Raw genomic sequence first — 25,482 nt, forward strand, 5'->3', positions numbered from 1 at the left:
AAGCTTATTACCCCTGAATAAATACAATTTTGCATTCTTTGATCAATATCTCCCACCTCCATCCACATCCTTGTAAACGTTCTTACCATAAAAACCAAAAGATAAGTATGTGAGGTGACGGATTTGTTAATTAGTTTGATTTAATTTATAACATAAGCATATATCAAAATATTATAATATACCCATGATTTTATGATATAAACAATGACTATTTTCAATTAATGTTTAAAAATTTATAATTTCAGAATCGTGTTAGGATTGTAAAATCTTTAAGGTTGTTTTACAATTCATAATTTCTAGGAGTACATGGTCTGTTTTAAATATTCAATCATCAGTCTACTACATTAAGACATTATTTTTACAGATGGGCATTTATCAATGAAAAGAACACTATTTATGAAAAAAATTCTATTTTTTCCTAATACATAGTACATATGGCCAGAGGACAAGCCGTGAGTTTTATATTACTTGAAATTTAAAAGGTACAAAAAATATAACATTTCCTAAACATGAGAACATGGTGGTTGAAAATTTATTCTCCCAGAGTCACACAGAAAATAAGTAATTACAAATCTCTTTCTCTCTCTGATTAGTCTCTCTGAATACAGAGTCTGTGCTTCTACAGTGTTATACGGTAGTTCCCCCTTAATCATGGTTTCACTTTCTGAGATTTCGATTACCTGCAGTAAATAACAACAAGCTATTTTGAGAGAGAAAGATAGACCATTCACATAACTTTTGTTACAGTATATGGTTATAATTGTTCCATTTTATCATTAGTTATTGTTCATCTCTTATTGTGCCTAACTTATTAAATTTTACCATAGGAAGGTACATACAGGAAAAAATATAATATATACAGGGTTCAGTAGTATCCACAGTTTCAGGGATCCACTTACAAAGATACTCTGTACTCAAGGGGAATAAAATCAGTTAAAACTTAAGGTAGCTATTCTAAACTTGCCATTAAAATAATTTCAGAGATTTCTCATATCATATCTTAGAACTTAGTCATTTTAAATGTAATCAACATTAATTAATATTTTACACTCAAGAGGTAGGTTAATGGATTTTTTTAATGCACTAAAGTTTTAAATCTTGGTAACATTTTATTCATAAATATCTTTGTTTTAACAGATACATATTAATTTTCACATTATTTGAAATCTAGTCCCTTATGATGTCTAAATATGACTGTTAAAAATTTTGAGTATAATAAGAACTGAAATATATAACTCCCTCTCCCTCCTACAGTGAAAGTCAAGGTAACCATTAAGATAATCATTGCAGAGCTGTTATATGGACACAAATTGATAGTGCCAAAATTATGTTTTATGTAATGATAATGCATATATTTACAGAACTCTTCTTTTCTACCTCTCTAAAGCTTCACACTGACCAAGATAAAGGAGATGGAAATTTAAAGTACATACTAACAGGAGATGGGGCTGGCAGTCTATTTGTTATAGATGAAAATACAGGAGACATTCATGCTGCAAAGAAACTAGACAGAGAAGAAAAATCTCTGTACATTCTTCGTGCCAAGGCTATAGACAGAAAAACTGGGCGGCAGGTGGAACCGGAATCAGAATTTATCATTAAAATTCATGATATCAATGACAATGAGCCAAAATTTACAAAAGACTTATACACTGCCAGTGTTCCTGAAATGTCTGGAGTCGGTAGGTATACTCTAATCCACGTAAACTACTTTTTATTTGTTTGTTTGCTCAGGTAATCATTAATGACATGTGGTTATGATATGTGGCCTCTTTCAAAATAAGAGTTATAACTGGAAACTACTATTTAGCTTAAACTAACTCTTCTATTTTTATTTCTGTATATCTTAATTCTGCTATGTTGTAATTCATATAAAATATTATTATCGATAGCAGTTAATTCATTTTATTTCAATCAATACCCTCAACTCTACTCAATTGGCATTCAAATGGCAGTCAAGTGGAATGTATATCTATCAAAAATCAAAAGAATACTTGTATCAGTAGTTTTGGACAATTTTGCTTGCATTATTTGAATAACAATTAATGCTCGCAATTGGCATATTTCTGTTGAAATGTTTTCTCATTTGATCTTTAAAGCCAATTTATGTGGTAGGCATGAGAACTAGAACTTTAAATCCCTATTCTGTTAATTAGAAATTCAAGATTCAGAAAGATTAAGCAACTGAATTAAGATCAAATAACTTGGCGGCATCATGACAAGATTACAAGTCTTTTTACGTTATTTTTGTGCACATTCCACTGCTGAACATTGGCTTATGCAAACTGAAAATAATAGTTTCACTTCTTAAGGCTGCCCACCATTTTAGATGCCACTTGTGCGAAGTTTTATCTGTGTATGACTACATTTAACTCTTAATATAAAAGGTTTAGATTTGTTAGTGAGACAATGAGAACTGATTCACATCATAAAAATATTTCTAAAATAACTGATACAAACTTAATTTGTAAGATCTGCAACCAATTTCCCAAATTTGATGCAATTTAATTGAACACTATTTCAAAACCAGTTTTCAGTGTATGATTTTGACATTCTTTTAACTAATATATGTTTCAGTCTAAAATAATTTATATACAAGGAAAAACAAACTTACTCACTTTTACTGAATGTTTAATACAAAATGTTAACTATGTCATTTAGCAGGAAGAACCAAGAGTTTTTTAAAAACTTATTTATTCTCACCTCCAATGAAATCTCATCTAACAAGGAAAAAACAGTTAAATAGAACTGAAATAGCCCTTTCAGGTATTCACTCTAATAAAACAAAAGAATTTATCAAATTAGACAAGAGTCCTGTGAAATCATAAAGCTCTAATACAAAACATGAGTGGATATGTTTCTTGTTATATTTTTCAGGACCTTAGTTGCATGGGAAGTACTAGATTGGTTTGTATAGGACAACCAGTGGGTTAATTTAGACACATATCATGCTTTTTGTTTTGTTTTGTTTTGTTTTTTAATGGATTTATATGTGAGATTAAGGTGCACGTAAAATTATACTCATCAACTTCCTATTTATTATTATTTTAAAGTATTTCTGTTTTTTAGTATCTTTTGAAAAATATTATTGTTTCTCTTGTGTACATATCATTTTACCAGATATGTTGAAACTTTACAATACAAAAGTTTCACTTGTCCTTCCTCAGAAAGATTTCACATACTTAGAAAAGTAAAAGGTATAATAAAGATAATGGAAATATTTGAATATGAGAAACTTTAAGAATAATTGTTTTAAATGTGAATACTCAAAATATTTCAAAGAAATACCCCATTTTTGTGGGAAAAAAGCAAATATTTCCCTATCAGAGACTATTGATATTTAATCTCCCATAACCTGTATTTTCTCCTACATTATTTTCTGATACTTAATGAACTATTATATTTTACTCTGTGTATTGCTGTTTGTCACCTGTGTACATAATTCAAATGTATTTTGTCTCGTTTGAAATAGTAATACATCTAGGTTCTATTAATATTTGTTGAGTAACAATATCAGAACTGAAATAAACACACACACACACACATATATATACACACACATACATATATGTATTTTTTTAAATCCTTCACTGGTTCCATCACTAATAATAAAATATACAATATATAAGTTTATGCATGAAAGATGCTTTGTAGTTTATATTGTACAAAATCTCTTTCTGTAAGACAATCTATATTTCATTTACGTAAGCTTTAAAGTGTAAGCAGTACAACTTCGGATTAATGTAGGTTGCAAATACAAGGATTTGAGCCATTGTCAGTTGCATTCGCTACATGGCTAGAATTCCCACGAAATGAGACAAATAATATAGTAGCAGGCAGATGTATGGCTAAGGCTGCAGCTTTTGGAACTAAAAAATAAAGATTTAAGAATACAGATAAATTTTAATCTTATTTGTAGAGGACAATTGTTATTCTTCATTACTAATACTAACATTATATTACTTGCTTCCACTTTGGTTCACCTATAACTTTGTATGTACTTCCATTACTTAAATATAAATGTATAATATATTATATATAATATGCATTTGCAGAAAATACTAGACTTGGTTTAATTGCCTATTTTAATAAATAAATAAACATGAGCCCAAAATAATTAAACTGACTTGGTCAACTTACTACTAGCCTAATTTTAAAAAGAAAAAGAAAAGTTAATAGATGCAGAGTGTATTAGTCCATTTTCATGCTGCTGATAAAGTCATATCCGAGACTGGGAAGAAAAAGAGATTTAATGGAATTACAGTTCCACATGGCTGGGGAGGCCTCACAATTGTGGCAGAAGGCAAGGAGGAGCAAATTATGTCTTACATGGACAGCAGCAGGCAAAGAAAGAGAGCTTGTGCGTGGAAACTCCTGTTTTTAAAACCATCAGATGTCTTGAGACTCATTCACTATCCAGAGAAAGATGCAGAAAAGACCCGCCCCCATAATTCAGTCTCCTCCAATCGGGTTCCTCCCATGACACATGGGAATTGTGGGAGTTACAATTCAAGATGATATTTGGGTGAGAACATAGTCAAACCGTATCACAGAGATAGCTGGACAATTTTAATGCCTTACTATTTTTCTCTGTTAAATAGTGATGTTTATTATTCAAAATCTAGTCTGGAAATCTTTTAATTTATTACATTGTGAGTAACTCCTCTAAATTAGTATCTTTGTTATTTATTACTTTAAATCAAATGCCCTTCTCATTCAAATTAAATCTAAATAAGAATATAAGGGGATAAACCCCTTGCATTTTAATACATACATATCTATATATAACTGTATATATATATATATAAAACTATATATAACCACATATATCACTATATATAACCATATAAATATGTCTAAATAAAAAGTAGATGTATTTTACCTCCTAAACTTGTGTTGATCTTTTATTGTAACTCTCCTATCTTATTTAAAGGAGAATAAAAGACTAATTATAATTATTACGGGTGTGATTTCTTTTACTGCTATGTATCCAAATAAACCAATTTACATAGGAAAGCTAACAAGTATATTTAGGAACTCTGCCATGCCTTGTGTATCCCATATATTAACAGTTAAATCTGATGCATAATCAAAGAATTAAGAATACATCTATAAATAAAATAATACACAATGATTTAATTCTCAAATTATTTTCAGATAGTACAAGATATTTTCATTTAAATCAAAGAGTTAAAGACTACAAGTATTAGCTTTGTTAAGAAATAGAGTCTTATGGAATAAAATAAGTTTTATTTATTATTGACCTACCCTTCTTTACAATGCTATTTTCTGGCCGGGCGCGGTGGCTCAAGCCTGTAATTCCAGCACTTTGGGAGGCCGAGACGGGCGGATCACGAGGTCAGGAGATCGAGACCATCCTGGCTAACACGGTGAAACCCCGTCTCTACTAAAAATACAAAAAAAAAAAAAAAAAAAAAAAATAGCCCGGCGACGTGGCGGGCGCCTATAGTCCCAGCTACTTGGGAGGCTGAGGCAGGAGAATGGCGTAAACCCAGGAGGCAGAGCTTGCAGTGAGCTGAGATCCGGCCACTGCACTCCAGCCTGGGTGGCAGAGCGAGACTCCGTCTCAAAAAAAAAAAAAAAAAAAAAAAAAATACGATGCTATTTTCTGGTGATCTCCATTTATCTGTCGCTTATTTTCATTCATTTTTATTTCTTAAATTATTTGTTTCTTCCTCTTCTCTCTCAACAACTATTTCCCTTGTTGTTTCCTTCTGCTTCAATTTCTGTCACAATCATATGCCATATTTCACATTGGATTTTTAGTGCCAAATGCTCAACCCATTTTCAGTTAAATTAAAATGACTCCAATAAACTCATGAAATCTGAAATACATTAGCATTTTCTAATCAGAACACATAATTTGGAAGATATATAAAGATATATATTTAAAGATAATGGGATACATTTCGATTACAACGGTTTGTATTTTCCTTTTCTATTTCTACTTTCTGTATTTTTTTATTTCTTGTGATCATTATACTATTGATTAAATATTTTCTATCAACTTGCTTCATGTGCATGCTTTCGTCTTCACCTAGGCAAATTCTTGTTGTGTAAATTTGGTGATTTGGGATGCATCCTTTCTCAATGACTGGAAATTTCCCTTACTTTCACTCTCAAAAACCTATCTAGTCCTTCTCCTAACACCTTGACCCCCAACCAGGAATCGTTTTGTAATTTTTTTACAGACAACAAAAATAACTCAGGCAATGAATTCTTCATGTCCCAGAGGTTCACTGCGTGTGGATTCAATAATGTATCCAATTATATTTGTAACACCAGAGAGAGGCCATTTGGTAAAGCATTTATAAGGAAATTTCTTGACCAAATATATCTAGAACGGACTTAGACCTAGTCCAACACTATCACACACTGGGTTTGTGGTCTTTAGCAACTTCTATGTGCCCAAGGCCCACATCCCAAATGTATCATGAAGATAAAGTAATAAAAATCAATCAGGTGCTGAGAACTATGCCTAGTCTACATTAAGCATTCTGTGAAAGTTAGTTCTTATGATTTTGCACTAGATTCTCTGCTGGGTTTTAAATATAAAACGTTGAACAAATTAGATACGGACTCTGCCCTTAAAGAGTTTGCATTTCACAGGAAAATAAACTTGTATGTAACAAAGCATGATTTGAATTCATGGACATCTAATTAATGGACCCCTTATAATTCCACGACACTGTCTGAAAACATCACCCCCACTTCTCTTATTAGTGGCCCCCACAGCACAAACATTTATGTCAGGGGCACTGTTTACCTCTGGTCCTCAAGTTAATGGCTGTCATTGCCCTATGGCAGAAGCAAACAGTTGACTCTATCCAAACCGGATTCATAGAGAGGTGTGAAGAATAAACTCCTTTTTCACTTTCTGTAACTTTCATTACCTTATTCTCACATTGAGCCAAGTCAAAATATTCCAGTCTGTTTTCTACAGTGCTCAAAAGGTAGGCCTTAGGCTACCTATGTTTTGGGGTCACGGGGTCAATTACATTTGCGATTTCAAATATTTCAAACACTAGATTCAAAACATTTTCATATTTGCATATAAGGCACAAATATATAGAGGGATTTTTTCTTTTGTATATGAAGTTTATTTTGTATAGTGTAATAAACTGAATTGATTTAACTTCCTCTAATACGTATAAATATATACGTAAGACCAACTGGCATAGCTTGGTCACATTGTGTAATCTAAACTTGTCTTATCTTTAAATAATAATAATACTAATATTGATGAATTTTTCTTCCATATCCAGAGGAATGCTTTTGGTTCCCCAAAATCTTTAGCCACCAAGTTATTTATTTATCGGCTTTTAACATTTCTTCACGATTTACAAAATGTCTTTGGAATTTTTCCTAAAGATTATTAATTATATAGTTAAGTAAATAATGAATTAAGAATTACAGTAAACTTCTTTGATTCCTTAAGATAGTTTCTATTTAAGATATATGCAAAACTCTTATAAAAATGTGAATTGCAAAAATAATGATCTCAAAATCATGTTCATCTCTTTTATATGAGATGCAATATATAAATTTGTCATTCAAATTTCACTATATTTTACTTAGTATATTTTTATCTTTAATATGAAAATAAAATATTTATTTTAAATAACTAAAGAACAAATAAAATTTATACATATTTTGGAAAATTTAGAGGGATGTAAATTTCCATGTGTATTCTCTTTTATTTTTTCTTTATAAACAAACATTTATAAAATTAACATAAAACATATAAACCATTTTCTATTTAATTTTATTACTAAATACTTTTAACTGTGTAAAGAGTCATTACACTTCTGAAAAAACTATAACTGTGTATTCCCTATAATCCAACACATTGTCTCTCAGTTTGCTAAAAAACAACATATCAATGATATTTTATCAGTGACTACCAGTGTTTAAAAGCATTCTTAAGTATTACCAGAGCTCTGACAGGTGGAACAAGTATTTTACATGTGTGCTTTCAGCTTTTTGGCCACATCATAGAATTTATTTCTGTTGTTTATATTAACTTATTTATCTTTGTCATGCATCTTGGCGTAACTTCAAAGATCATCTATCCATTAACAGAGCTAATAATCAAAACTAAAATTCCACAAAAATATTATTTGAAAGAGTCAAATAAATATAGAAGATTGTTTTTACCTGTACCCATTAAGAAAGCTTACAGTAATGCTCACGTTAAAAGAAAAATAAAAGGGGTAATTCAAGAAACGTCCTAAAATTGATGAACGAACTACTTGTACTTTCAGCATATTGGTAATGCTTAATAATTCATATTTCAATAACCTCCAATTGTGAAAACCACATTTATTCTAATATATATCATATAGGGTTATATAAAAAGGACATTACATGCAAATTTTTAAAAAAAAACACTGTTGAATTTCTGCACATCATAAAGTGATTTGTGTGGGGGGAATAAAATCACTTTATCATTTTTGCTTTCATCTAGTAAACACATGGGTGGATAATTTTTTAATGATAAAAGCTTACAACTGGGATGGATTAAGTAAATATGTAATGTTTCCATTCACTCACAGGACACATCAATTCCATTACAGTTGAGAAAACAGGGGCCTCAAGAGAATGAGCTCAAGTTGTCATCGTTATGCTAATTAATTCTGATAAAACATTAAAAAGTCTTGCTCAATTCATGTGTTAACATTCAAATATATTGACAGGAAATGAGCTGTCAATATTGATCTTAATTACTATATATTAATTTTTGGAATCGGCATACACATATACACACAACATTTGAGAAACATCCACCGTAATTCAATTAGACAAGTTACTGAGTGTGTAATGTATGTGGGCTATTAAATTAGGTGGTAGAGCCAATATGGAACCTTCCTGTTTTCAAAAACTTTAAAATGTGTGTAAGAGTCAGACTCAAACTTTTAGAAATTATGTAAAATATACTGAAAAATGTCCTACAATGTAGCTTTGTCCAAGGGCACACCTAGTAGGCTTCAGTTAAGGGTGATGTTAGAAGCATGCTTTGAATCTTTATAGAAATTCAGGAAAAAATAATTTGAAAAATTCATCAGTATATTTTATTATGTTGATCCCTGCTTTTAAAGCACTTCTATGTTTTGAAAGACTTGAAACAAAATTTAACATAATTTAAATTTAATGATATGAAATTAGATAGTAAGCTTAAATTGCAGTATCGATTGTGACACAGAATTACACACCATACAGCTTCTTTTGGAGAATAATGATTTACAAATGTGCATCAAATAACCAGTATTATGCAGCATATCAATAAGGGTAATCATAAGCAACCGTAGTATATATATTTAAAAGAGAGGCATAGTCCCTTCATAATTAGATATATCTTGGGAACAAAAAATATCTTGCAAGTCAATTTTACAGCATTTTGGTTTGTTTCTTCATAGAAATTGTCTCTTTATTTTTTATTTTATTTACCATTCACAGTCAAATATATCAGAGTAAAAAGCAGTAGCAGGTTAAAAAATGTTGGATTCGTCTTTTAAATACATGTTTCCAGTTAGCAGCAAATGTATTAAATTACAAATTTCATGTGTGTTATATTCATTTTAAGAATGTTTGCCCTAAAACATTTCCAATCAATTAAAAATGCAATGTATTAACTAATCTCATTATATTCACCTTACTGATAAATATATTTTGATACTTTTCTTAGACAAAAAAATAAGAAATACTCAAGTTTATAGAAAATGAGAAAGAAAAGTAACTTTTTGGGGATGTATCTAAATAAATTTCTTCAAACATACCACATTGTCTAATACAAAACACTGACAGCAACATATTTTTAAGAAAGATTATTTCAAATTTGGAAGTATGTAAATGTGTCTGTTTGGGGATGGGGTTTCATGTAGGTACATCTGTTATACAAGTAACTGCAACAGATGCAGATGACGCCAACTATGGAAATAGTGCCAAAGTGGTCTATAGCATATTGCAAGGACAGCCATATTTTTCAGTGGACCCAGAATCAGGTACAACATTTAAACTTGGTCGACTTCTTATTGTACAATACGTTAAGATGCATAATTAATTTAGAGATTTTAAAAATATTTTTAAATCATTATTCATTCAGTTTCATGTTTCTATTTGTTTCCTCTCATTATTGAATGTGAAAAAATGCAAACTTTCTATTATTTTAATAACTTATTTGAACCCTTAGCTCTTTAAACTATTATTCATTGGGTTTAAATCTGAAACACTAAATACAAAATTTCACAGAGATTCAGCATATTATGTGGCATAGAGAATACTTACACCTTGGATGTGACAATTATCAAAATTAGACAACTGTATTTGTCTAAAGATTTTTGACTGAAGTTAATTTTTGTAATCAAAAAAATAAATACATTGATTTAGCAAAACCCATTTCATGAACAATAGCCCATGGCAAAATCCTTCCTGTTCTGTGAATTATGTTAAAGTAGTTATGGATTGAAAGACATATTTAAATACATTGACATTTTATGTTTGTTATAATCAACTTCTGTAAAATGAATCTTGTCTAGCTTAATTTAAAAACTAAACTTTTGTCTGCTTTTTCCAAAAGGCATAATAAAAACTGCATTACCAGACATGAGCAGAGAAAATAGAGAGCAGTACCAGGTTGTTATACAGGCCAAAGACATGGGTGGCCAGATGGGAGGCCTTTCTGGAACCACCACAGTGAACATCACACTGACAGATGTCAACAACAACCCTCCTCGATTTCCTCAGAGTAAGGAATGTTTCAGTGATCTCATGTCCGAAAACTTCTCAAACACACTAGTAGCCGAGTTTAATATTCATGCTTCATGCTAGTAGTTTTGCTATTGGTTGATGCATAAAGGAAAAACTACAATCCATTCCTCTACAAAAAGAAAAAAAAATCACAATTTCCCACAAATAGAGAGTGATGGTGATTATTTTCATCATTTTTGGGGGTATGTAGTGTGAGAGAACAAAGGATTAAGCTTCTCTGGCAAGTTTTTGTTGTTGTTGTTGTTGTTTTGTTTTTTGTTTTTTTTTTTGAGACAGAGTCTCACTCTGTCGCCCAGGCTGGAGTGCAGTGGTGTGATCTCGGCTCACTGCAACCTCTGACTCCTGGGTTCAAGCAGTTCTCCTGCCTCAGCCTCTTGAGTAGCTGGGATTACCAGTGAGCGCCACCACACCTGGCTAATTTTTGTATTTTTAGTAGAGACGGAGTTTCACCATGTTGGCCAGGCTGGTCTGGAATGCCTGACCTTGTGATCCGCCCGCCTCAGCCTCCCAAAGTGCTGTGATTACAGGCTTGAGCCACCGTGCTCGGCCTCTCTGGCAACTTTTTAATTAACTTTTCTAATTTTGAAGCATTATAAAGTTTTCCAGACTTCCTTTCTCAACATTCACTAAGATTGTCTTAACATTTTCCTTTGGATCCTCCTCCTGATTAGGAGTGTGGACTCTCTTGTCTGGCTATCTGGATTCAAATCCTGCGTCTCTCACTTGTCTTACCTCAGCTACCCTGTTGGCATGTAAAACTGAAAATCTCTTATCTAATTGATTGTGAAACACAGACTTTTTGATATTGTAAAAATATCAGCGCAGATTGGCTTATTTAGCATTACTTTTATATTTTCCTAGTGGCCCATAGAGTTATGGTTTACCACATTTGTGAGGGCATTTTAGACATATTCAAGTTTGGTAGTATCTCTGCTACCAAGTTATGAAGATTACATCAGTTAACACTCTTTCAGTTGTCACCATTTTAGGATGGACATTAAACCATGATGCTTTTCATTTCATGACGTCCTGTGGAAAAAGATTTCCATTCTCCACTGAAATTTGTTATTTTGCAGAGAATAAATATATAAAGAGTCCTATTTTGAAATATTCAATTAAAAGCTGAAACTTAAATTCATATCACTAATCTCAAAACAGTAAAACAGTTTTCCAGGCCAATTATATTGAAAATGTTTTATGGAGCTTTGATTGGTGGACATATTCATATGATATATGTAAAACTATAAAGTTTGCTGAGAACATAAATAATAAGCCTAAATAACATAAACCTAAACTTTGCATTCATATTCCTTTATAAAGAATGACACTCGATGCATTTTTAATTTGACATTCTGTAATTCTGCTATCTATAATAATGTTAACAAAACTCTGGAACTACAATAGTTAAGGACTACACCCAGAGCTAAATTTATGTCATCCCTAAAACAAACCTATGAGTGAATTACTATCATTATCATCCTTGTTTCTTAGATGCAGACATCAAAGTTTAGAGAATTTAACTAACTGGCCAGGTGGTCAGAATTCAGACCCAGGCAATTGGATTTATATACTCATATTCTTAATCACCAAATCAATTGTAAAGAATACAGACTTTGAAGTCAGAAAGAATTAGTTTTTGCATTCTCCCTTTCCCAAGTCTGCAGGATAATTTCCTTAAGGCCTGCCCCTGAAGATGATACAGCTAAATTGGTCCTTTGAGAACTAGTGTGAGGATTAAATAAATTAGCATATAAGCCCTTTGACCTTGTATAGACTGCAGCACATTGTAAATGTTTAAAAATATTTCTGACCTTCATTAACATTAAAGTTTTTTTTGTTTTGTTTTTTTTTTTTTTTTTTTTTTCTATTGTGTCTTGAATAGGTAGCCAGAAACTAAAATGCTTTTAGGGACACCAGAATATAATATAATATTTGCGTGAACCTACAAAAAGTAGAAAAATCCATGCCCCACTAAAATATATTAAAACTAAAACAAACAGGCAAAAAAAAAAAAAAAAAAAAAAAGGAAATATTGGTCTGTATGGCATTATTTTTTATTCCTGAATAAAATAATAAATGGATTTTTAAAATGTAACTGAATATATGTAAAAAAGTGTGATGACTGTTTTGAAAGCCCCAGATGAGCAGTAAATAATTGTTTTTCATGTTCTTATAAGTCAAAACTACTGGATTCTTATATCAGGCCTACCATCTATAGTCTAAATAACCTTGGGACATTCTGTAATTTTTTTTCTGGGACTTACACTTCTCATTTACAAAATGAGAGTGTTGTGTTTTAAAAATCATTTTTCCAAATTAATAAATATATAATTTTGACAGCTTACAATTCAATATGATAAGAACTCTCCCTATTTAAAATTAATGTATTTAAGTTAAAAATGCAGAGGAAATGAAAGAAGGTTGTTGTCTAAAGATGAAATGTCAAAGCAGCTCTCACTTAATTTATAGGTACGTATCAATTTAATTCCCCTGAGTCTGTACCTCTTGGAACTCATCTTGGAAGGATAAAAGCCAATGACCCTGACGTGGGGGAAAATGCAGAGATGGAGTATAGAATTGCTGAAGGAGATGGCGCAGATATGTTCGATGTCATCACTGACAAGGATACACAGGAAGGGATTATAACTGTCAAACAGGTTTCCTTTCACTGTCTTCATTTTTTCATTGAGTGCTTTATAATTCATTTTTGCTTTTCAGTAAAGGGGGAAAAAGCCTGGGATTTATTTTCTCCAATCTTTTACATGCTGTCTATCCTTCAGATAAATGGGAATAGTTGTGATATCACTTCAAACAAGTTAAATGTCTTCATAATTGACACTTAAAACCTCAGTTGCTTATGCTTACACTAGAAAACAGTCAAATTAAAATTAGATAAACTTCAAGGTACTTGTTTGTATTTCTCCATAGAGGAAAAAATAAACATCCAGCCATCATTATTTCATGTACTTTTCAAAATATTTTCATTGTTAAGTGTGATGATCTATTTAAATAAATATAACCTGAAGATGCTCTGTGTTTTCCATTGGTTGCCATGATTTTCAATGCAGTGTGGGAGAACATTCTGAATCTTTACATCTAATAATACAGCTCAATAGTATCATTTCGTATTGTCCTTATTTCACTTTTTATGCATATCTTACCTTCAACAAGCTCTCAAATAATTGAAATAGAAATAAGTTTTATTCTATACTTCTATTTTATATTTTTCTTCTGATTGTTACTATATAACTTTAATAATGATAACACATATTGTATAAATCCATTAGATAATACTTCATTTACATGTCACCAAAAAAAATGAAGCATATTACTGAGAATCAAAATCAATGTGTATGCCATTATATTAAGTTAACCCTCTGTGAAGTGTATGGCAAAACACATATTTATAAATTTATTGCGTATACCTATGAAGCAACCATTGAGAAAGTCATTTAAACAGAATTGTTCGTATAATCGCTGGCTATTAAACTTTGAAATCGTCTTCCGTTGTCATATCTTCTGAATTACGCTAATTTCTTTTATTTTATTTAACTTCAGAATTTAGATTTTGAAAATCAAATGCTCTACACTTTAAGAGTGGATGCAAGTAACACTCACCCTGATCCACGATTCTTGCACCTGGGACCTTTCAAAGACACAGCTGTGGTCAAAATATCTGTGGAAGATATAGATGAACCTCCTGTGTTCAGTAAAGTCTCTTACTTGATAGAAGTAGATGAAGATGTAAAGGAGGGCAGTATCATTGGACAGGTTACAGCGTACGACCCAGATGCCAGGAACAATTTAATAAAGTAAGTACTTTGAAAACATTTATTATGTTTTTAGAAATATAATAATCTCACTATTTACAAACTGTGTGAAAAAATGGTTGCACAATGTATAATCAAGCACAGTAATAACACTGAACACTTCCAGACCACAGATTCTTAGCTTGGCTCTCTTTTAAATGCTCTGGGTACAAGGTAGATAGTATTGTAAACGTTTTTTGGAGATGATAAAACTGAGGCTCCAAGTACTTAAGTAACTTGCCCATTGTTTATTAGCAAAGCTGAGTGTAAGAACCAAGCAGTTTAATGCCAGAGTCAATGATTTTAATACCTTTATCCTTACTGTAGTCCTTGTCTCATTATCCCTCTTGGTTAAATAAAAGTTGACGTAAATAATGAACTAAATAAATAAATTAGAAAAAAAGTTTTCCTATAAATTATGATTTTCTTTTGAAAATTGTTACTAAGGCCTAACACATATCAAATCTTTTGAAGAATATCATGTCAATTATATTCTCATAACAGAGTATTGCTGAAGAGATAATGACATTTAAGTCAATAAGAAAGGTAAAGGTATTAATTTGTATAGTATATCTTTCCAAATTTTGAGTAGTTTTCACCATTTTTAGGGCTTTAAATATGTCAGAAACATAAATGAATCTCATATATTGTTCAAAGGGGAATTTAAATGTAGTTGGGGCATATATAGATTAATGCATGGGATGGATAATGATAGGTGGATATGTGGAGGAACATATAGACAGCTGAAGAGATAGACAATACATTAATCTGTTAAATATGCAGCTAATAAATTATCTAAAATTCTACTTTGCTTAAAATTTAGTTAGGGAAAATAAATGGTTAAATTCATTTCATGTTGTCCTTTACACATAGCAAATTAATAATCACAATACTAAATATATAACCATTTAATTTTCATTTTAGGACTATCCAAATATGTTAATTTACAAAGCAAATTGCTGCACTAAATATATTTTAATGATGATTTAATTTGTTGGTGAGATTAAGAACATGTTAACCTTTGTAATTAAGAAACACTCCATAAAATCCAATGTGTAGTTAATGCCTAGAGCTTACATTAGCTTGAAAATTAGGGTTAGTTTTAGGTTTATTACCGTATAATTCACTGAGCATCTGTTTTTAAAAAATAAATTATCAGTATCAAATTATGTATTTGTTATATTGTTTAACATCATTTTGAAACACACCTTCTTGTTATTATTGGGGATTATTTTAGTCTGGCAGGATTTTACCATAATACATAAAATGCTTAGTTTAAAATGTTCATATTGCTTAAAGTAAAACTCTTGAAATAAAATGAAAAATTAATCTAGCTGTCCAATGATCAATGTATATGCACTAGCATGTTCATATCCAAAGCAATGTATATTTGTGTTTTATTGAAATGGTATATGAGTGCTTGTTGGTGTCTTTTGTTTGAGGGTTTATTAGAAAAGAGTGTAAATTATTTTTACATTTTCTGCAGTAATGAAATGGAAATAAGTATTTATCTATTTTTTTAAAGGACAAGGGGTTAGTCATATCAGTAGCTACAAATGCTCAATAAGTGTCTGTGTTTTATAGTTTTTGTCATGTTTCAAAAAAATCATCAACGTTGTTTGTGTCTTTATTTCTCCCTAGTGTCTGTTGCACCATACGTCTATCCTAGAAATCCTACATTCATTTTAGAAGTAATCGATTGTAACTTTTTTCAGTGCAATCACACATTGTCAGAAAACTGTAAACAATGACATTATATCAACTTAGATGATGAGCCATATTATTGCTGGACAATTGAACATTTTTGAGTCTGAATGAGACCAAATCTTCATAATAATCCACATTATCTTTTCTTCATTCATCTAGCATATTTGCTTATTAGGAGTTCAGTAAATGCTGGGCACCTTGCAAGAGGCATGATGCCCCCTCTACGTCACCAAGGCTGTTTATTTTATAAAATAGATTAGCCACTTAGTCACTTTTGCATTATGCTTATAAAAGATACTCTTCTATAGTTTTGTTTTTCTATAATGTTTTGGTCTAAATTTGGGATAATGAAAGTACTGCTTCATAGAATACAGTAGGATATATAATATGCTCTTTAATTTTCTGAAAGAGTTTGCATGGAATTAGAATGTTTTCTTAATGTTTGGTAGGATTTAATATTTGGGGCTGTAATTTTGTTTTTTATATGAGTTGTACCTATGTATTTTATTTCTCTAGTAGTTTCAGAATTATTCTGGTTATCTAATTATTCAATGAGTTTTGTTTTTAATTTTTTATCTCTCAGGGAATTTGTAAATCTCATCTAAGTTGTCAAATGTATTAACATAAAGTTGTTCAAAATATTTTCACATTATCCTTTTGATATCTGTAGTGATGAAAGCTATCTTTAATATCGTTAACTTTTCTCTGCTTTATCCTGATCAGTGTGACAAAACTTTTTTGAAATGTATTTATTTTCTCAAAAAAATGTAACTTCTGGTTTTATATTGTTTTACTTATTTTTTTCTTTTTTAAAAAAATTATACATTAAGTTATGTGATACATGTGTTTAACCGGCAGGTTTGTTACATAGATATACATGTGCTAGGGTGGGTTGCTGCACCCATCAATCCCTCCCCTAGGTCTCCCAACCCCCGACAGGCCCTGGTATGTGATGTTCCCCTCCTTGTGTCCATGTGTTCTCATTGTTCAATTCCCATTTATGAGTGAGAACATGTGGTGTTTGGTTTTCTGTTCCTGTGTTAATTTGTTGAGAATGATGGTTTCCAGCTTCATCCATGTCCCTACAAAGGACAGTAACTCATTATTTTTATGGCTGTATAGTATTTCATGGTGTATATCCAGTCTATCATTGATGGACATTTGGGTTGGTTCCAAGTCTTTGTTATTGTGAATAGTGGTACAATAAACATACATATGTTTGTGTCTTTATAGTAGAATGATTTATAATCTTTTGGGTGTATACCCAGTAGTGGGATTGCTGGGTCAAATGGTATTTCTGGTTCTAGATCCTTGAGGAATTGCCACACTGTCTTCCACAATGGTTGAACTAATTTACGTTCCTACCAAAAGTGTAAAAGTATTCCTATTTCTCCACATACTATCCAGCATCTGTTGCTTCCTCACTTTTTAATGATTGCCATTCTAACTGGTGTGAGATGGTGTCTCATTGTGGTTTTGATTTGCATTTCTCTAATCACCAGTGATAATGAGCTTTTTTCATACGTTTGTTGACCACATAAATGTCTTCTTTTGAGAAGTGTCTGTTCATATCCTTCACTCACCTTTTCATAAGATTGTTCATTTTTTTTCTTGTAAATGTGTTTAAGTTTTGGTAGATTCTGGATATTTACCCTTTGTCAGATAGATAGATTGCAAAAATTTTCTCCCATTCTATGGTTTGCCTGATCACTCTGATGGTAGTTTCTTTTCCTGTGCAGAATCTCTTTAGTTTAATTAGATCCCATTTATCAATTTTGTCTTTTGTTGTTATTGCTTTTGGTGTTTTAGTCATGAAGTCTTTGCATACGCCTATGTCCTGAATGGTATTGCCTAGGTTTTCTTCTAGGGTTTTTATGGTTTTAGTTCTTACGTTTAGGTCTTTAATCCATCTTGAGTGAATTTTTGTATAAGGTGTAAGGAAAGGATCTGGATTCAGTTTTCCGCATACGGCTAGCCAGTTTTCCCAACACCATTTATTAAATAGGGACTCCTTTCCGCCTTTCTTGTTTTTATCAGGTTTGTCAAAGATCTGATGTCTGTAGATGTGTGGCATTATTGCTGAGGGCTCTGTTCTGTTCCATTGGTCTATATATCTGTTTTGGTGTCAGTACCATGCTGTTTTGGTTACTGAAGCCTTGTAGTATAGTTTGAAGTCAGGTAGCGTGATGCCTCCAGCTTTGTTATTTTTGTTTAGGATTGTCTTTGCTATAAGCGCTCTTTTTTGGTTCCATATGAAATTTAAACTTGTTTTTTCTAATTCTGTGAGGAAGGTCAATGGTAGCTTGATGGGGATAGCATTGAATCTATCAATTACTTTGAGCAGTATGGCCATATTCACGATACTGATTCTTCCTATCCATGAGCATGGAACGTTTTTCCATTTGTTTGTGTCCTCCCTTATTTCCTTGAGCAGTGATTTGTAGTTTTCCTTGAAGAGGTCCTTCACATCCCTTGTAAGCTGTATTCCTAGGTATTTTATTCTCTTTGTAGTAATTGTGAATGGGAGTTCACTCATGATTTGGCTCTCTGTTTGTCTGTTATTGTTGTATAGGAATGCTTGTGATTTTTGCACATTGATTTTGTATCCTCAGACTTTGCTGAAATTGCTTATCAGGTTAAGAAGTTTTGAGGCTGAGATGATGGGGTTTTCTAAATATACAATCATATCATCTGCAAACAGACACAATTTGACTTCCTCTCTTCCTATTTGAATACGCTTTATTCCCTTCTCTTGGCTAATTGCCCTGGCTAGAACTTCCAATACTATGTTGAATGGATAGGAGTAGTGAGAGAGGACATCCTTGTCTTGCGCTGGTTTTCAAAGGGAATGTTTCTAGCTTTTGCCCATTCGGTATGATATTGGCTGTGGATCTGTCATAAATAACTCTTTTTATTTTGAGATACGTTCCATCCATACCTAGTTTATTGAAAGCCTATAGCATGAAGGGGTGTTGAATTTTATTGAAGACCTTTTCTGCATCTGTTGAGATAATTGTGTGGCTTTTGTCTTTGGTTCTGTTTATGTGATGGCTTACTTTATTGATTGGTACTTATTGAGCCAGCCTTGCATCCCAGGGATGAAGCCAACTTGATCGTGATCGATAAGCTTTTTGATGTGCTGCTGCATTGAGTTTGCCAGTATATTATTGAGGATTTTCACATCAATGTTTATCAGAGTTATTGGCCTGAACTTTTCTTTTTCTTGTTGTGTCTCTGCCATGTTTTGTTGTCAGAAAGATGCTGGCCTCATAAAATGAGTTGGGAGGATTCCCTCTTTTTCTATTGTTTGCAATAGTTTCAGAAGGAATGATACCAGCTCCTCTATGTACCTCTGGTAGAATTGGGCTGTGAATCTGCCTGGTCCTGGGCTTTTTATGGTTGGTAGGTTATTAATTACTGCATGCATTTCAGAATTTGTTATTGGTCTATTCAGGGATTCGCCTTCTTCCTGGTTTAGTCTTTGGAGGGTGTATATGTCCAGGAATTTATCAATCTCTTCTAGATTTCTTAGTTTATTTGCATAGAGGTTTTTATAGTATTCTCTAATGGTAGTTTGTATTTTTGTGGGATCACTGGATATATCCCCTTCATCATTTTTTATTGTGTCTATTTGATTTTTCTCTCTTCTTTATTAGTCTGGCAAGTGGTCCATCTATTTTTTAATCTTTTCAAAAACACAGCTCTTCAATTAATTGATTTTTTGAGGGATTTTTTATGTCTGTATCTCCTTCAGCTCTGCTCTGATCTTAGGTATTTCTCGTTTTCTGCTAGCTTTTGAATTTGCTTTCTCTTGCTTCTCTAGTTCTTTTAATTGTGATGGTAGTGTGTCAAGTTTAGCTCTTTCCCACTTTCTCCTGTGGGCATTTAGTGCTATAATTTTCCCTCTAAATACTGCTTTAGCTGTGTTCCAGAGATTCTGTTACATGTGTCTTTGTTCTTATTGGTTTCAAATAACTTATTTATTTCTGCCTTCATTTCATTATTTACCCAGTAGTCTTTCAGGAGCAGGATGTTCAGTTTCTATGTAGTTGTGTGGTTTTGAGTGCGTTTCTTAATCCTGAGTTCTAATTTGATTTCATTGTGTTGTGAGAGACTGTTATGATTTACATTCTTTTGCATTTGCTGAGGAGTGTTTTACTTCCAATTATGCGGTCAATTTTTGAATAAGTGCAATGTGGTACTGAGAACAATCTATACTCTGTAGATTTGGAGTGGAGAATTCTGTAGATGCCCCTTAGATCTGCTTGGTGCAGAGCTGAGTTCAATTCCTGAATATCCTTGTTAAATTTCTGTCTCATTGATCTGTCTAATATTAACAGTGGTGTGTTAATGTCTCCCGCTATTATTGTATGGGAATCTAAGTCCCTTTGTAGGTCTCTAAGTACTTGCTTTATAAATCCGGGTGCTCCTGTTTGGGGTGCATATATATTTAGAATAGTTAGCTCTTCTTTTTGCATTTATCCCTTTACCATTATGTAATGCCCTTCTTTGTCTTTTTTGATCTTTGTTGGTTTAAAGTCTGTTTTATCAGAGACTAGGATTGCCACCCCTGCTATTTTTTTTTTTTTTTTTTTGCTTTCCTTTTTCTTGGTATATATTCCTCCATCCTTTATTTTGAGCTTATGTGTGTCTTCGCATATGAGATGGGTTGCCAGAGTACATCACTCCTATGGGTCTTGACTCTTTATCCAATTTGCCAGTCTGTGTCTTTTAATTGGGGCATTTAGCCCATTTACATTTAAGGTTAGCATTCTTATGTGTGAATTTGATCCTGTCATTATGAAGCTAGCTGGTTATTTTGCCCATTAGTTGGTACAATTTCTTCATAATGCTGATGGCCTTTACAATTTGGTATGTTTTTGCAGTGGCTGGTACTGATTTTTCCTTTTGATATTTAGTTCTTCCTCCTGGAGCTCTTGTAAGGCAGGCCTGGTGGTGACAAAATCTGTTCACATTCGCTTGTTTGTAAAGGATTTTATTTCTCCTTTGTTTATGAAGTTTAGTTTGTCTGGATATGAAATTCTGGGTTGAAAATTCTTTTCTTTAACAATGCTGAATATTGGCCCCTACTCTTTCCTGGCTTGTAGAATTTCTTCAGAGAGCTCTGCTGTTAGTCTGATAGGCTTCCCTTTGTGGGTAACCCTACCTTTTCTCTGGATGTCCTTAACATTTTTTCCTCCATTTCAACCTTGGTGAAGCTGGTGATTATGTGTCTTGGGGTTGCTCTTCTCGAGGGGTATCTTTGTGGTGTTCTGTGTATTTCCTGAATTTGAATGTTGGCCTGTCTTGCTAATTTGGTGAAATTCTCCTGGATAATATCCTGAAGAGTGTTTTCCAACTTGGTTCTATTCTCCCCGTCACTTTCAGGTACACCAATCAAATATAGGTTTGGTCTTTTCACATAATCCCATGTTTTTTAGAGGCTTTGCTCATTCATTTTCATTCTTTTTTCTCTAATCTTGTCTTCATGCTTTATTTCACTAAGTTCATCTTCAACCTCTAATATCCTTTCTTCCATCTGATCAATTTGGCTATTGATACCTGTGTATGCTTCATGCAGTTCTCATGCTGTGTTTGTCAGTTCCATCAGGTCATTTATGTTCTTCTCTAAACTGGTTATTCTACTTAGCAATTCCTCTAGCCTTTTTTCAAGGTTCTTAGCTAACGTGCATTGGGTTAGAACATGCTTCTTTAACTCAGTGGAGTTTTTCCCACCTCCTGAACAATACTTCTGTCAATTAGTCAAATTCATTCTCTGTCCAGTTTTGTTCCCTTGCTGGAGAGGAGTTGTGGTCCTTTGGAAGAGAAGAGGCATTCTGGTTTTTGAAATTTCAGCCTTTTTGCACTGTTTATTCCTCATCTTCGTGGACGTATCTACCTTTGGTCTTTGATGATGGTCATCAACAGATGGTGTTGTTGTGTGGATGTACTTTTTGTTGATGTTGATTCTATTCCTTTCTGTTAGTCTTTCTTCTATGGTCAGGAGCCTCTGCTATGGGTCTGCTGGAGTTTGCTGGAGGTCCACCACAGATGCTGTTTATCTTGCCTGATTATCACCAGTGGAGGCTGCAGAACAGCAAAGATTGCTTCCTGTTCCTTCATCTGGAAGCTTTGTACCAGAAAGGAACCACCAGATGCCAGCTGGAGCTCTCCTGTATAAGTGTCTGTCGACCCCTGCTGGGAGTTGTCTCCCAGTCAGGAGGCATGGGGGTCAGGGACCCACTTGAAGAGGCAGTCTGTCTCTTATAAGAACGCCATTCTGGGAAATCTGCTGCTCTCTCCTGAGCTGAAAGGCAGGAGCTTTTATGTCTACTGAAGCTGTGACCATAGCCACCCCTTCCCCCAGGTGCTCTGTCCCAGGGATATGGGAATTTTACCTATAGGCCCCTGACTGGGGCTGCTGCTTTTTTCCAGAGATGTCTTGCCTAGACAGGAGGAGTCCAGAGAGGGTTTTATACATTCTTAAACAGTACTTTTCTCTTTTATTATTTTTTGTTCTTTATTTTTTAGGGATTTTATTTGTTCTCTTCTGTTTTTCGACTTGCAAGCTGAGGTCATTTATTAAAGACTTGGTATTTTTCCAATATGTACATTATAGTAATGTAAATTTCCTTCTAAGTATAGCCATAGACACTTTTCACAGTATTCTGATATTAGTAAATACACTCCATTTTTTAAATTACTCAGTATTTTTTGGTAAAACATTATCTCTCTAACAGGCACATAGGTGGGCCATGTATTGTCATCTCATTTAACATTCTGTGACTTTACATTGAAGTGTTTAAACCACTTATATTTAATATGATTATTGATACTGTTACATTTAATTATCATTTTGCTGTTTGTTTTCTGATTTTTCCATCTCTTATTTGTTTCTTCTTTCTTATTGTTTGCCTTATTTGGGTTAATACAGTATGTTTTATTCTATCTCATTTCTTTTTTGGCCTGTTATCACTCTTTTTAAATATTTTTGCTGAACGTAGACTTTGTGATTGGACATTTCTTATCAGTACAGTAAGATTTTGCTGTGTCCTTATATTTGTTTCTATCTTTGTTACATTACTTGTTTCTCACTATGCTTTTAATTTGTCACTAGTTTTGAGCAGTTTAATTATTACATGTCTTACTCTAGTAGGCTTTACTTTTTTTTCTCTTGGAGTTAATTGAGCTTCTTCAATTTCTGAGTGTATATGAGTGTACACCTTTTCTTAAATGTAGAAAATTTGTGGTCATTTTTTCTTCAATATGTTTTGCCCAACTCTCTTCTCCTTTAATCACTGTTCACTGGGTCTCTGTTTTTATTGTTTTTTTTTTTTCATTCTTTTCCTTTTTGTCATTTTGAGTCTATTCAATGACATTTTGAATCTATTCAAAATGGCAAAAAGGAAAAGAAGAAAATAATTTATTCATCTCCATTATGAGAAGTTGTTCACTATTTTTTTTTTCTGCAACATCTTATCTGCTTTAATTTTATCCAGAGTATTTTTGAATCTTAGATATGTAGTCTTTTCTAAAAAAAAAAAAACAAAACACTAAACAATAAATATAAAATTTCTAGTAGCAGTAAGAAAATGTATGAAGTTGCTACATAAATTTTGGTATATTTATACAATAGCATGTTATGTAGCCATTAAAATAACATTGAAGCAAACAAATAAGCGAACAAAAATAATGACATGAGAAGATGTTGCCAATATATCACAATATGTAATGTGCACTATGAGATATATGTAAACTGAATAATACCATATTTGTCACAGAAAAAAGTACAGTATTAGAAAAATAATGTAAGAATATACCCTACAATGTTAATAAAATTTCAACTGTGGATGTTCTTCCTTTGAGCTCTTGGTTTTCCAAGTTTTCTGAGGTGTATATTACTTTTGTAATTAAAAAAAAATGAAGTTTTTAAAAATGAGGTTAGGCAATAAAAGGAAGCAGAAAAATAATAACTATAGAAGGAGAAAAAAAGAGTTCCTTAACGTGGTATACATATTTTATATATTAAGGCATATATACATATATATATGCCTTCAAGTTCACTAATTTTTTTTCTTCAACATCTTATCTGCTTTAATTTCATCCAGAGTTTTTTTGAATCTTAGATCTGTAGTCTTTTCTTCAAGTGTTCTTTAATATAGTACACATATTATATACATATTATATATATTAAGACATACATATATTTTGTTTGTTTGTTTTGTTTTGTGTTTTGTTTTGTTTTGAGACGGAGTCTGGCTGTCTCCCAGGCTGGAGTGCGGTGGCGTGATTTCGGCTCACTGCAAGCTCCGCCTCCCGGGTTCATGCTATTCTTCTGCCTCAGCCTCCCAAGTAGCTGGGACTACAGGCACCTGCCACCATGCCCGGCTAATTTTTTGCACTTTTAGTAGAGACGGGGTTTCACCGTGTTAGCCAGAATGGTCTCGATCTCCTGACATCATGATCCGCCGCCTCCGGCTCCCAAAGTGCTGGGATTACAGGCGTGAGCCACCGCACCCGGCCACATATATGCTTTTAAAAATGTGTCTCTCTAGCATGCCGATTAACATTTAAAATATCATATTTAATTATATCAATGGTGTCTTTGGGGGCTATTTTTAATTAATATATTTTTCTTTGCATTCACATCTTTCTTCTTTCCCTGGTTGTAATTTCTGATTGGATTACAGACATTGTGAGTTTTACCATGTGAAACTAAACAGCTTCATATTTTCATAAATATTACTGAGTTTTGCTCTGATAGAAGATTAGATTTCTTAAAACAGCTTAATTCTTTTGAATCTTGGTTTTGTAGCAAACCTTAATCTAGGACTAATTTTGCCCCATTAATCAAGTAGTATCTTTCTGAGTAGTCTACGAAAAGTCTTGCAAATTATGAGGTTTTCTACTTTGCCTGGTGAAGACTAGCTCCATTCACAGTTCATAATTTTTCTCCCTCTAATCCTTGTGATTAGTTACCTCTGGCATTTCTTGTTTCCTGTGTCCACTCGTATTCTCATAGGTAGTCAGCTGAAGAGCTGAATGAGATTCTCTTTAGATTTCTGTAGCTCTCTCTGTTACTTCTTCCTGCAAACTTTAGCCACATTAATTTCCCTGCTCAACTCAGGGAGATTGGCAAACTCCATCTCTGTCCCCATGTCCTGCATTATGAAAACCC

The 25,482-nt window shown here is 32.7% G+C and overlaps 1 protein-coding gene across 1 annotated transcript in view; it reads left to right on the top strand.

The window, feature by feature from the left end:
• The window catches only part of CDH9 (cadherin 9), a 164,315-nt gene that overhangs the window by 122,084 nt on the left and 16,749 nt on the right, over positions 1–25,482 (top strand). Inside the window, exons 3-7 of the mRNA XM_050792720.1 lie at positions 1,388–1,682; positions 9,903–10,022; positions 10,598–10,765; positions 13,258–13,445; positions 14,347–14,600. Coding sequence (XP_050648677.1) covers positions 1,388–1,682; positions 9,903–10,022; positions 10,598–10,765; positions 13,258–13,445; positions 14,347–14,600 — 1,025 coding nt within the window. The remainder of the gene's footprint in view (positions 1–1,387; positions 1,683–9,902; positions 10,023–10,597; positions 10,766–13,257; positions 13,446–14,346; positions 14,601–25,482) is intronic.

The sequence above is a fragment of the Macaca thibetana genome, chromosome 6 (assembly GCF_024542745.1).
Source record: "Macaca thibetana thibetana isolate TM-01 chromosome 6, ASM2454274v1, whole genome shotgun sequence".
Taxonomy (NCBI): domain Eukaryota; kingdom Metazoa; phylum Chordata; class Mammalia; order Primates; family Cercopithecidae; genus Macaca; species Macaca thibetana.